Below are 15221 nucleotides of genomic sequence, written 5' to 3' on the forward strand. Positions count from 1 at the left end.
CTACTCTGCACTCTCTACTCACTACTCACTACTCTACTCACTACTCTGCACTCTCTATCACCACTCACCACTCACTACTCACTACTCTGCACTCTCTACTCACCACTCACTACTCTGCACTCTCTACTCACCACTCACTACTCTGCACTCTCTACTCACTACTCACTACTCTACTCACTACTCTGCACTCTCTACTCACCACTCACCACTCACTACTCTGCCACTCTCTACTCACCACTCTGCACTCTCTACTCACTACTCTGCACTCTCTACTCACTACTCTGCACTCTCTACTCTGCACTCACTACTCACCACTCTCTACTCACTACTCTGCACTCTCTACTCACCACTCACCACTCACTACTCTGCACTCTCTACTCACCACTCACTACTCACTACTCTGCACTCACTACTCACTACTCTGCACCTCTCTACTCTGCACTCACTACTCACCACTCTCTACTCACTACTCTGCACTCTCTACTCACCACTCACCACTCACTACTCTGCACTCTCTACTCACCACTCACTACTCTGCACTCACTACTCACTACTCTGCACTCTCTACTCACCACTCACTACTCACTACTCTGCACTCTCTACTCACCACTCACTACTCACTACTCTGCACTCTCTACTCTCTACTCACCACTCACTACTCTGCACTCTCTACTCACCACTCACCACTCACTACTCTGCACTCTCTACTCACCACTCACTACTCACTACTCTGCACTCTCTACTCACCACTCACTACTCACTACTCTGCACTCTCTACTCACCACTCACCACTCACTACTCTGCACTCTCTACTCACTACTCTGCACTCTCTACTCTGCACTCACTACTCACCACTCTCTACTCACTACTCTGCACTCTCTACTCACCACTCACCACTCACTACTCTGCACTCTCTACTCACCACTCACCACTCACTACTCACTACTCTGCACTCTCTACTCACCACTCACTACTCACTACTCTGCACTCTCTACTCACCACTCACCACTCACTACTCACTACTCTGCACTCTCTACTCACCACTCACTACTCTGCACTCTCTACTCACCACTCACTACTCACTACTCTGCACTCTCTACTCACCACTCACTACTCTGCACTCTCTACTCACTACTCACCACTCTACTCACTACTCTGCACTCTCTACTCACCACTCACCACTCACTACTCACTACTCTGCACTCTCTACTCACCACTCTGCACTCTACTCACTACTCTGCACTCTCTACTCACTACTCTGCACTCTCTACTCTGCACTCACTACTCACCACTCTCTACTCACTACTCTGCACTCTCTACTCACCACTCACCACTCACTACTCTGCACTCTCTACTCACCACTCACCACTCACTACTCTGCACTCTCTACTCACCACTCACTACTCTGCACTCTCTACTCACCACTCACTACTCACTACTCTGCACTCTCTACTCACCACTCACTACTCTGCACTCTCTACTCACCACTCACTACACTGCACTCTCTACTCACTACTCACTACTCTACTCACTACTCTGCACTCTCTACTCACCACTCTGCACTCTCTACTCACCACTCTGCACTCTCTACTCACTACTCTGCACTCTCTACTCTGCACTCACTACTCACCACTCTCTACTCACTACTCTGCACTCTCTACTCACCACTCACCACTCACTACTCTGCACTCTCTACTCACTACTCTGCACTCTCTACTCTGCACTCACTACTCACCACTCTACTCACTACTCTGCACTCTCTACTCACCACTCACTACTCACCACTCTACTCACTACTCTGCACTCACCACTCACTACTCACTACTCTGCACTCTCTACTCACCACTCACTACTCTGCACTCTCTACTCACCACTCACTACTCTGCACTCTCTACTCACTACTCACCACTCTACTCACTACTCTGCACTCTCTACTCACCACTCACCACTCACCACTCACTACTCACTACTCACTACTCTGCACTCTCTACTCACCACTCACTACTCTGCACTCTCTACTCACCACTCACCACTCTACTCACTACTCTGCACTCTCTACTCACCACTCACCACTCACTACTCACTACTCTGCACTCTCTACTCACCACTCACTACTCACTACTCTGCACTCTCTACTCACCACTCACCACTCACCACTCACTACTCACTACTCTGCACTCTCTACTCACTACTCACTACTCTGCACTCTCTACTCACCACTCACTACTCTGCACTCTCTACTCACCACTCACTACTCTGCACTCTCTACTCACTACTCAACTCACTACTCTGCACTCTCTACTCACCACTCACCACTCACTACTCTGCACTCTCTACTCACCACTCACCACTCACTACTCTGCACTCTCTACTCACCACTCACTACTCACTACTCTGCACTCTCTACTCACCACTCACTACTCACTACTCTGCACTCTCTACTCTTTACTCACCACTCACTACTCTGCACTCTCTACTCACCACTCACTACTCTGCACTCTCTACTCACCACTCACTACTCTGCACTCTCTACTCACTACTCACTACTCTACTCACTACTCTGCACTCTCTACTCACCACTCACTACTCACTACTCTGCACTCTCTACTCACCACTCTGCACTCTCTACTCACTACTCTGCACTCTCTACTCACCACTCACTACTCTGCACTCTCTACTCACTACTCACTACTCTACTCACTACTCTGCACTCTCTACTCACCACTCACCACTCTCTACTCACCACTCACCACTCACTACTCTGCACTCTCTACTCACCACTCACTACTCACTACTCTGCACTCTCTACTCACCACTCACTACTCACTACTCTGCACTCTCTACTCACCACTCACCACTCACTACTCTGCACTCTCTACTCACCACTCACTACTCACTACTCTGCACTCTCTACTCACCACTCACCACTCACCACTCACTACTCACTACTCTGCACTCTCTACTCACTACTCACTACTCTGCACTCTCTACTCACCACTCACTACTCTGCACTCTCTACTCACCACTCACTACTCTGCACTCTCTACTCACCACTCACTACTCACTACTCTGCACTCTCTACTCTCTACTCACCACTCACTACTCTGCACTCTCTACTCACCACTCACTACTCTGCACTCTCTACTCACCACTCACTACTCTGCACTCTCTACTCACCACTCACTACTCTGCACTCTCTACTCACCACTCACTACTCTGCACTCTCTACTCACCACTCACTACTCTGCACTCTCTACTCACTACTCAACTCACTACTCTGCACTCTCTACTCACCACTCACCACTCACTACTCTGCACTCTCTACTCACCACTCACTACTCTGCACTCTCTACTCACCACTCACTACTCACTACTCTGCACTCTCTACTCACCACTCACTACTCTGCACTCTCTACTCTCTACTCACCACTCACTACTCTGCACTCTCTACTCACCACTCACTACTCTGCACTCTCTACTCACCACTCACTACTCTGCACTCTCTACTCACTACTCACTACTCTACTCACTACTCTGCACTCTCTACTCACCACTCACTACTCACTACTCTGCACTCTCTACTCACCACTCTGCACTCTCTACTCACTACTCTGCACTCTCTACTCACTACTCTGCACTCTCTACTCACTACTCTGCACTCTCTACTCTGCACTCACTACTCTGCACTCACTACTCTGCACTCTCTACTCACTACTCTGCACTCTCTACTCACCACTCACCACTCACTACTCTGCACTCTCTACTCACCACTCACCACTCACTACTCTGCACTCTCTACTCACCACTCACCACTCTCTACTCACCACTCACTACTCACTACTCTGCACTCACCACTCACCACTCACTACTCTGCACTCTCTACTCACCACTCACTACTCACTACTCTGCACTCTCTACTCACCACTCACTACTCACTACTCTGCACTCTCTACTCACCACTCACCACTCACTACTCTGCACTCACTACTCTGCACTCTCTACTCACTACTCTGCACTCTCTACTCACCAATCACCACTCTGCACTCTCTACTCACTACTCAACTCACTACTCTGCACTCTCTACTCACCACTCACTACTCTGCACTCTCTACTCACCACTCACCACTCACTACTCTGCACTCTCTACTCACCACTCACTACTCACTACTCTGCACTCTCTACTCACCACTCACTACTCACTACTCTGCACTCTCTACTCACCACTCACCACTCACTACTCTGCACTCTCTACTCACCACTCACTACTCTGCACTCTCTACTCACCACTCACTACTCTGCACTCTCTACTCACCACTCACTACTCTGCACTCACTACTCTGCACTCTCTACTCACCACTCACCACTCACTACTCTGCACTCTCTACTCACCACTCACCACTCACTACTCTGCACTCTCTACTCACCACTCACCACTCTCTACTCACCACTCACTACTCACTACTCTGCACTCACCACTCACCACTCACTACTCTGCACTCTCTACTCACCACTCACTACTCACTACTCTGCACTCTCTACTCACCACTCACTACTCACTACTCTGCACTCTCTACTCACCACTCACCACTCACTACTCTGCACTCTCTACTCTGCACTCTCTACTCACCACTCACTACTCTGCACTCTCTACTCACCACTCACTACTCTGCACTCACTACTCTGCACTCTCTACTCACCACTCACCACTCACTACTCTGCACTCTCTACTCACCACTCTCTACTCACCACTCTCTACTCACCACTCACTACTCACTACTCTGCACTCACCACTCACTACTCTGCACTCTCTACTCACCACTCACTACTCACCACTCACTACTCACCACTCTACTCTGCACACTCACTACTCTGCACACTCACTACTCTGCACACTCACTACTCTGCACACTCACTACTCTGCACACTCACTACTCTGCACACTCACTACTCTGCACACTCACTACTCTGCACACTCACTACTCTGCACACTCACTACTCTGCACACTCACTACTCTGCACACTCACTACTCTGCACACTCACTACTCTGCACACTCACTACTCTGCACTCTCTACTCACTACTCTGCACTCTCTACTCACTACTCTGCACTCTCTACTCACTACTCTGCACTCTCTACTCACTACTCTGCACTCTCTACTCTGCACTCCCTACTCTGCACTCACTACTCTGCACTCACTACTCTGCACTCACTACTCTGCACTCTCTACTCACTACTCTGCACTCTCTACTCACCAATCACCACTCACCACTCACTACTCACTACTCACCACTCTACTCACTACTCTGCACTCTCTACTCACCACTCACCACTCACTACTCACTACTCTGCACTCTCTACTCACCACTCACCACTCACTACTCACTACTCTGCACTCACCACTCACTACTCTGCACTCTCTACTCACCACTCACTACTCTGCACTCTCTACTCACTACTCACTACTCTACTCACTACTCTGCACTCTCTACTCACCACTCACTACTCACTACTCTGCACTCTCTACTCACCACTCTGCACTCTCTACTCACTACTCTGCACTCTCTACTCACTACTCTGCACTCTCTACTCACTACTCTGCACTCTCTACTCTGCACTCCCTACTCTGCACTCACTACTCTGCACTCACTACTCTGCACTCACTACTCTGCACTCTCTACTCACTACTCTGCACTCTCTACTCACCAATCACCACTCACCACTCACTACTCACTACTCACCACTCTACTCACTACTCTGCACTCTCTACTCACCACTCACCACTCACTACTCACTACTCTGCACTCTCTACTCACCACTCACCACTCACTACTCACTACTCTGCACTCACCACTCACTACTCTGCACTCTCTACTCACCACTCACCACTCACTACTCTGCACTCTCTACTCACCACTCACCACTCACTACTCTGCACTCTCTACTCACCACTCACCACTCACTACTCTGCACTCTCTACTCACTACTCTGCACTCTCTACTCACCAATCACCACTCACCACTCACTACTCACTACTCACCACTCTACTCACTACTCTGCACTCTCTACTCACCACTCACCACTCACCACTCACCACTCACCACTCACTACTCACTACTCTGCACTCACCACTCACTACTCTGCACTCTCTACTCACCACTCACTACTCTGCACTCTCTACTCACCACTCCCTACTCTGCACTCTCTACTCACCACTCACTACTCTGCACTCTCTACTCACTACTCTGCACTCACTACTCTGCACTCACTACTCTGCACTCACTACTCTGCACTCACTACTCACCACTCTACTCACTACTCTGCACTCACTACTCACCACTCTACTCACTACTCTGCACTCTCTACTCACCACTCACCACTTACTACTCACTACTCTGCACTCTCTACTCACCACTCACCACTTACTACTCACTACTCTGCACTCTCTACTCACCACTCACTACTCTGCACTCTCTACTCACTACTCTGCACTCTCTACTCACTACTCTGCACTCTCTACTCTGCACTCACTACTCACCACTCTCTACTCACCACTCTCTACTCACCACTCTGCACTCTCTACTCTGCACTCTCTACTCTGCACTCTCTACTCTGCACTCTCTACTCTGCACTCTCTACTCTGCACTCTCTACTCTGCACTCTCTACTCTGCACTCTCTACTCTGCACTCTCTACTCTGCACTCTCTACTCTGCACTCTCTACTCTGCACTCACCACTCACCACTCACCACTCACTACTCACTACTCACCACTCACCACTCACTACTCACCACTCTACTCACTACTCTGCACACTCACTACTCTGCACACTCACTACTCTGCACACTCACTACTCTGCACACTCACTACTCTGCACACTCACTACTCTGCACACTCACTACTCTGCACACTCACTACTCTGCACACTCACTACTCTGCACACTCACTACTCTGCACACTCACTACTCTGCACACTCACTACTCTGCACACTCACTACTCTGCACACTCACCACTCTGCACACTCACCACTCTGCACTCACTACTCTGCACACTCACTCTGCACTCACTACTCACTACTCTGCACACTCACTCTGCACTCACTACTCTGCACACTCACTCTGCACTCACTACTCTGCACACTCACTCTACACTCACTACTCTGCACAAGGGTAAGAACACCGCCTTCATTCTTTGAGTCAGGCTAGCCTTAAAACTTCAAGAGCCTGAGCTCCTAACATATCTTCACTAAAGGGTCGGGTCTGGTATATCACAAGCTGAGGGGTCTGTTTTCTAGATGTACGTGTGGTGGCTTGGGTCCGATTTGCGATGGGCAACGCTTTATTAACTTACGAAAGTAGCGTCACCAAGCTTTAAAATGTAAATACCCCCAGGGCGAGACGTTTCTACTCCTTCACGCCGACAACTCTTTGGTACCCCGGGGGTGTCAACTAGAGCTCAATTCTGTTTTTCGTGAGAAGTCCTGCCTCCTCGTGCTTCTGTCAGTCAGGCCCTCGAGCGCGCTCTCGTTTCTCCTCCCTCCTCTCCTTACCTCCTCCCGCAAGCTCGGCCCCTGCCTCCCACCGCTTTCCTCGGCAAGCCGCTCGGTGACGCCCCCCTGCAGTCGGTGGAAGCGCACTGCAGCTGCCCCACTCCCCAAGCCTCTCGATGTGAGCCTCCCGGCGGAGCTCGCTCGCTCTCCCGGTTACATTTCCGTGGATCTGAGCGCGCATCCGGCTCGGCGCCGCAGCAAAGGTAAAGCCGCAGCCGGAGATTGGGAGGGAGCTGGGCTGGTGTACGGCGGGAAAAGAGGACACACGCAATGTAAATAAATCCACTTACATGCGTGTGTGCTTCACAGGAGACAGCGCCTGGCCGCAGCGCTCGCGTGCGTCACTTTCAAATCGCCTCCAAGGCGATGCGCGCGGCCAGGACTGTCTCCTGGGAAGCACACATGCCGACAAAAGGGGCTCGGCGGAGACGCGCTTCGCGCGGCTAGCCGAGACCTAAAAAAAGGACACTGAGAAAAACACCAAGCAAATACATTTATCTCATGTCAAAACTACTACAATAAAATGAAGCAGACCTCCAATTTGGGAATTCCAGTCAAAAAAAGCAAAAAATTGGCTCGGTCACCGATTCATACTTCATCGGTTAGCTAGTCCATTAACGGTGCAGGTCAGTCAGTTGTGAGGTACAGACAAACAATTCATTGACTGCAGAAGTTGTAGCTCCCTCGTCAGTTGTACCTCTGCCAAAGGAGCAAAGTACGCTCCACCAACAGCTGCTTCGTCAGTTATTCTGTCAGTTCCTGCCCTTCTCTGGAGGACTAATAAGGCTACCTTAACAGTTGACTCTACCAATGCATTCTCAGTAGTTTTATATAGCGCGAACTCAACACGAAGGTATCAGAGCGCTTTACATGAGACTCATTTGTTTTGTTAGGCACGGGGAGATTAAGTGATTTGCTCAGAATCACAGGATGTTGAGCTTCCCTGCTGAGTTTCAAACCCAGTTCCCCAGCTTTAAGGTTGGCTGCTCTAGCCATTAGGCTACATCCTCTCCCAGTCGACTAAGATTCTCCTATTAGGTGCCACTGTATCTTCTACTCTCCATTTCATCAATATGATCACATGCATCTTTACAGACATTTAACGCCTCCAAAGAAGTTGTTGCAATACTCTTGTGGAAGAGAAGGGACTGAAGCTCTTAAGATACGCCGCAATGATTTTAATAGAAAATATATAGATATAATATATCAACAGATGTTGAAGATAAGGAAGACGCACATTACGAACTGAGGAGCCATCACACTGATCCTCCTCTTTCACCCACATTAGGGATGACAGAAAGTATTATGCTCTTGAAATGCTAAAGTTTAATGTGCCTTTTGACATATACAATAGGCTTCCATAGGCTTCCATATCTATGTAAGTCTGGTAAAGGCTCTTCTTCAGTGACGGCTCCTTCATGTCAACTTATCAACCCTTAGGTTCTGGAATAACCACCCAAAAATCATCTAAGTGGTTTGTATCACCAAAGCCACCTTCTTTACCGCCACTTCTACGTCCATGAACTCCACCCATTGCCCAGGTTGTGGAGGATACAGAAAGACAACTGTATGTGATTGAAATTTATTTAAACGTTAACAGGACAGTTCTTTATATGAAAGGTGCAGGGATGTTGAGGATGATAGACGTCATGGCTTACAAATTCACAGATTTGAAAATTCATACCATATGGGATCTAAAGACTAAGAATGTGATGTGGCTTCTGCCAACATCAATCCTGAGCAAACACTTAAAGATATTCCCTCAGACAAGCACGGAAGGAAATTGGTCAGAGAAGTGGTTTGTGGAGAAAGTCAGACTGGCTCATATGCTGAAAATTCATCCACCTAAAAGACATTTTAAGGTTTCTTCTCAAAAGGAGTGGGATCCACTGATGGTTTATCAGAAGGATAAAGGTTTCTACTCTAAAAAAGTCAGGAAATAGCATTAAAATTTGGACAGTTGAAAAGTAAACTCAATGAGAGAAACAAGGGAAAAAAGGAAGAAGTACTGAAAGGAATACATTGAAAGAAACACAATGGAAATAAAGGAAAATGTTTCCTACCCTGCAAGCATCTGTTTATAACATTTAGTGCTGTAGATTCATATGCTCTGTATAATCTTGCCATCTAGTTTTAAGCTCAGACGTTTGCAAGTTTTTTTCTTCGCATTATGGAGTGGGGAGTGAATACAGTATACAGTATAGTGCACAATGTCTTATGAAAGTACATTAATTAGTAAAAAGAAAATCTGCAAACAGAGGCAAACGCTTCCAGGGTACAGGGCGGGAGCATGTTAATCTGCAGCGCTAGTCTACAAACAGATGCAGAGGGTAACATTTTCAGTTCTTAACATTTGTTCCTGTAGATATCAATGTTCTGCATGGGCTGTAAAGCTGTACCCCTACAAATGGCGGCTAGCATGAAGATGTGTGGAACCAAGCACTTTGGCCAGACATCCTATTATAGCCTTTTGGCGGGCTAAAATATCCACACAATAGTGCTTAGTGAATGTTTGTGGGGTGAACAAGTGGCTGCCTTACATACATCAGCTAACAGGATATAACAAAGGAAGGCCATGGTGGGTGCTTTCTTGAGTTTAGTGAGCCCTTGGGGGGTACAAGTGAGCGGTCTTTTTGCCTCATGTTAGCAGGATTGGATGCTTGAGGCTATTCATCTGGGGATTCCGGCCTCAAACAGGCTGGCCTTTGTTAAGTTTTACGAAGGCTAGAACCAACTGATCGGATCTGCTGAAGGGCTTGGTTCGGTCAATATAATACATAAGACCGTAGAGAACATCTAGGGTATGAAGGGCCCTCTCCGCTACAGAGTCTGGGTGAGGGGAAAAAGACTGGCATCTCTATAGTCTCGATGTGGAAAGGGGAAACTACTTTTGTACTGTTTCTCAGAATGAACCGGTCAGTATGAACTTGAAAAAAGGGCTTTTGGAGTGTGAAGCCTGCAACTCACTAATGTTTTGCAGGGAGGTAATGGGTAAGACGTTGCTACTGCCCATGATAGTAATAACAGAAAGCAAGAATGCAAGGGCTCAAGGGGCAAACCCATTAGCCTGATAAGGACCATGTTAAGGTTCCATACAGGACCAGAGTGCACTCTGGGAGGGATGCCTCTCTTGAGGCCCTCCATAAAGGCTTGATTACTGAGATGCTTACAAAGGAAGTGTGCTTCCTGTTTAGCATATATGCAGCTACAGAAGCTAGATGTAGCAATATGGAGTGTAGGTGAGGCCTGACTTCTGTAACAAATGATGCTACACTAGACCTACGATGGTCTAGGTGATTGGAGATGCAATCTCAATATATTACTTCCACTACTTCAAGTCCTCAGTCTCTCACCTAATTTGTGCTGTTCAGCAGGAATTAGTACAGAGTTCCACCCTGTCCAATGTGTACATATCCCATCTGGCTCAGCTTCCTCAGTCCTACTATCGAGACAAGAGCTTATCAAACCTTTCACTTCAGAGGACCCCCAAGGAATCACTACTGGAAGCTAGGGGACACCCACCAAAGCAATTTCTATAAGTTAAATCAAATCTGGGAAAGAAGCAGCCCTGTGGAATACACCAATTTAGCTCCTTGGGCTCTGAGGTATATAGACATAGTTGATAATAGAGGATATTTGTCTAAATGTCTTGCCCAATGGATTGTACTTGTCACAAGCCCATGGACATGCCCATTTAGGAGTGTTCAAGCACATTCTTCTAGAGGAATCAAAGCCATAGAAGCACGTTTTCTTGTTCCTGCTATTCAAGACTACAAATTAAATAAATGTAGAAAGCCTCTGAGCTTAATTCGGTCAATTTGTAATTACAAATGGAATAACCTTGAGAAACTAATCAAACTATTAAGAGTAATGAGCCTTACGTAGGCGGGATCACTGTGAATAAAGTAAACACTTTATAAAACAGAGTTATATTCCAGAAATGTATCTAAACCTGAAGAGATATAAAAAAGATGTAGCTAAATGCCACTTGTCAGCTGAAGCATATTTGGAACTTCATGTAGATTGAGGTAGACAGGAAGTAAAGGATACTATCAGGAACTTTGATAACATGGCCGATTCCTTTCCACAGAGGTGCCAGATCTCCTTTGTATCGCAGACATATCTCATCTCCTTGCATAAGACGCATATCTAAAATATGGTAGCATGAAATCGGTCCAAACAAGGGGGAATAAAAAACAATAAAAAAAGTTAACTGGTGACTTCTCAAACAATGTATATTTGAAAACAAATGACTAACCGCTTCTGGCATCAAGTTAGTACTCACAGAGGCGGATGTGCTGCAGATTACACCTACCTGATCAGCTAGTAACAAATTAGAGATTACGAGTCAAATCTTTTTTTTATTAGCTCTGAGCACAACATTTTATCCACCGGAAAAGAAATGCTGTGGAAATCACATCAACAGAACCATCATAAGAAAGAGGTTTATCGTTCATCAGGAGTATGAAAGGTGGTTAACCGCACGGATACCCCATAACAAAAATCTGATTACAGCAGTTTAGGTGTGCTGCAATAACTCCAATGTTATGCCAAACCATCAAGATGTGCTCTCAGTGAATTTTCTTAGCAGCTCCTTTTCTATATCCTACTGACAGATGTAACAATATCAAAGTGTAATAAAGGCCAGGTTATAGCAAACATTTTTGTTTTCAATAAACATATATAAAAGCAATGCATAGGTAACTGGTCTCCTGGGTGAAATACAGTGGTTTGGATCAACATCTAAAAAGATAGCCATGCTCGAGAATGTCTGCGATAGGTTTAACACACAAGCACAATATTATATCTTTTACAGGACTATATGCCTTTTGGAAAATATTTAAACTATTTGCCTCAGCTGGTGGTTTTCTCACCTTGGAAAATCAATCAGCAATGCTTTGCCCACTGTGGTATCAAGGCAGGGTGAGCACCGAAAAGATGTATAGATCCCACTACCACTCAGCAAAAAGGAACAATCCTTTCTACTACCACGAGAAAATTGTCATTAGGTTGCAGACTCTGATGCTGTAATTACAGCACTTGAGCATCGTTCTCTCATAAGCTCACATACTTGAATTATTTCCTATATATTAGGTTGGGCACCATCGGCAGTTAAAGTTAACATCACAGTATATAATAATACAGCAATCAACACTGAACACAAATTGAAAACCTGCATAGGCTACAAGTAAGCCTCCCACCACATGCTATGACTAACTCCAGCCAAAGAGGTGCATGGGCTCAGGGTTCCAACATTCCTTAAAGACTCCAACCGTCAGATTTTCTGAGCTCAAGTGGCTGCCTCATGAGCGGGAAGGAGGGTGGTTGCAGGTGAATCTATGAAGGACATTTATGCTGAAGAACTGTAGTTACAAGTAAGTAGCTTTTTCTGTCAGCACTGGCTCATTCTCAGATTCACATGCTTCATGCTTAAAAAAGCAGTTTACCATCATGAATGCAGACTATACATGAATGTGACAACTTAGTGAACAGGTTGTGCAGTACCACATGTCAAACTGTGGTTTCAGTCTTCGACGGTATATCCAAGAAGCACTGCCTGGCAAGGGTATACCTGACTAGAGGAAGCACATCCCAGGGAGGCTTTGGGGGTAGCTGAACAGCTCTACATTTCAAGCAGCCTTTCAATGAAGGTCTTTCATCAGTTGCTTCACTAAGTACATGGAAACCTGAACAATTGGTTTTGGAGAATAAACAGGAGTCTCTGTAAGGCTGAGATTTCCCATGCTCCAGGATTCTTCAAAATGAAATTAATTTTCATCAGAATCACTTAAAACGAAGTGAATATCAAGTTATGAGGTCCTTCTGCTAATGTCAGAGTGTACTTCAGAGTAAATGCAGTCACATTTTTTCACTATTCTATGTCATTATGGGTAGGGAAGAGTCATCAATATGGGTAGGTGGCTCTGGTGTAATACTAACCAGTGTGATCATGTAACAAATGCTCTGGAGATGAAATAGGTATATAGGAAAAGAATGGCTTCCGAAAGGTAGCCACTGATGCAGAGGACCGCACCATTGAGGAGGTGGTAGTTAGCAGTGAAAAATAAAGTTTCTTGCAGATGGTACTGTAGTAGATGATGGGATGAAAACTAAGATGATGGTGGTGGTTTCTTCAGCAACTATGCAGTTGCCAGTAAGGGCTTTGTCACCAACTGTGCTGCCTCTCTAAGCGAAAATTGTTTCCTCACTAGGGGTGAGGGTGGGGGGGGGGATGAGGGGGGTGCTGGGGGTCTTTAACAGTGCAACTGACTTCAGCGGCAGTGGTGGGTTTGTCAATAGAGATCTTGTGACCAGGGTGGTATGACTTTTCTTACCATGGCTGATTACTCCTGTCCATAGACAGTGAAACAGAATGTATGCGACAACAAATGTATTTGCCTCAAAAAAGGCCACCTTTGAAAATGTTTTAGGCTTCTGTGTCAGAGCTAGATGTCTGGCCCAAGATGGGCACGGAGGGCTTGTGTAGATGTATGTGTAGTAGTACTTTTTACCGAAGCCTCACCTCCCATCCCCCACCCAGGAAGTCAACAGTTAAGGTCTAGTGAAGGAGACTTTAAATGGCAGAAGGCTGTGTCATTTAGTCTTTAAGGTGAAAGTCCCACGGGTTAAAGTCTTTAGAAAATAGTCAGGTTTGTGAAAGACTCTTCTAGCCCCACGCATTGGCACAAGGCTTAAAAGGAGATACTGAGGTCTCAGCCATGATGACTAGATACGTCCAATACTATACTGATGTAAAAAATGGAAGGGATCAACCTCCAAACCAGAAGCAGAGGCTGCCTACCTTCTGTGGTATAAAATCTGACATTTGGAGCCTTTGAAGAGGGATTGAATTGTGTGCCACTTCCTCTTACTTGTAGGAGGTTAGTCATAAAAAAGGTGAATGGGTTACTGGTAGTCTATGGAGCATTCAGCTTGTGTTCAGAGTTGGGCTGCTGGATAGCAGACTGCTGTGTTAGCACGGACTGCAAAGGGTTTCAAGCCAGACTTCAGGGAAATATTCTAGGCATGTGAATCTATGAAAGATCTAATGCTGAAGAAAAATGAAATACTTCCCAGAAGAATTCAGGAAAGGATTGACTGTTTGCTCAAATATTTGAGTACAAAGTCACCAAACAGAAATTGGAGCAACGGGAATCGACCACAAGGCGAAGGACTCAGAGGTGTAGGACCTGGAAAATTGTTTGGAGAAAGACTTGCTAGGAGCAGGTTCAGTGGAATAAGAAAAAAGCAATAGCGAAAAGGACTGCAACAAAACGCTGAAAGCATTTTCATTTACCGCTCCCTTACACTCATAGTAAACCATACAATAATCTATATCCTGCTTCATTTTCTTTCAATTTGCATTTGTTTGGTAATTTTAGGGCAATGTAACTTATTTGACGATTGGTCTAACTAGCTATTTAACACCTTCAATGCTGCAGGAGATTTTCCTGGGTGCTGAACTTTTCAGATTTCCATGGTTCATGACGAGCTCAGCTCGTCATGAGCACACGAGCAGTGTACTGCATGACGAGCTGAGCTCGTCATGAGCATGAAAGGGGTTAAAAAGACAATTCATCCTCAGACAGGATTGTTTTCTACTTAAAGTATACAATACCGTTGTGGAATGGATTTTAACAACATAAAAAGGTTTTCCTGGATCCCAAGCACGAA

General features: G+C 46.2%; 1 protein-coding gene across 3 annotated transcripts in view; it reads right to left on the reverse strand.

Moving 5' to 3' along the window:
- UPF1 (UPF1 RNA helicase and ATPase) overlaps window positions 1–15221 on the reverse strand; it is a 276443-nt gene that overhangs the window by 211154 nt on the left and 50068 nt on the right. For 2 of the 3 annotated variants that reach the window (XM_078669700.1, XM_078669698.1), the window contains exon 8: window positions 11598–11696. In XM_078669700.1, coding sequence (XP_078525826.1) covers window positions 11598–11696 — 99 coding nt within the window. Of the gene's footprint in view, window positions 1–11595; window positions 11697–15221 lie in introns of all 3 variants that reach the window. The other variant, XM_078669699.1, reaches the window with a different exon arrangement.

The sequence above is a fragment of the Lissotriton helveticus genome, chromosome 12, assembly GCF_964261635.1.
Source record: "Lissotriton helveticus chromosome 12, aLisHel1.1, whole genome shotgun sequence".
Classification (NCBI taxonomy): domain Eukaryota; kingdom Metazoa; phylum Chordata; class Amphibia; order Caudata; family Salamandridae; genus Lissotriton; species Lissotriton helveticus.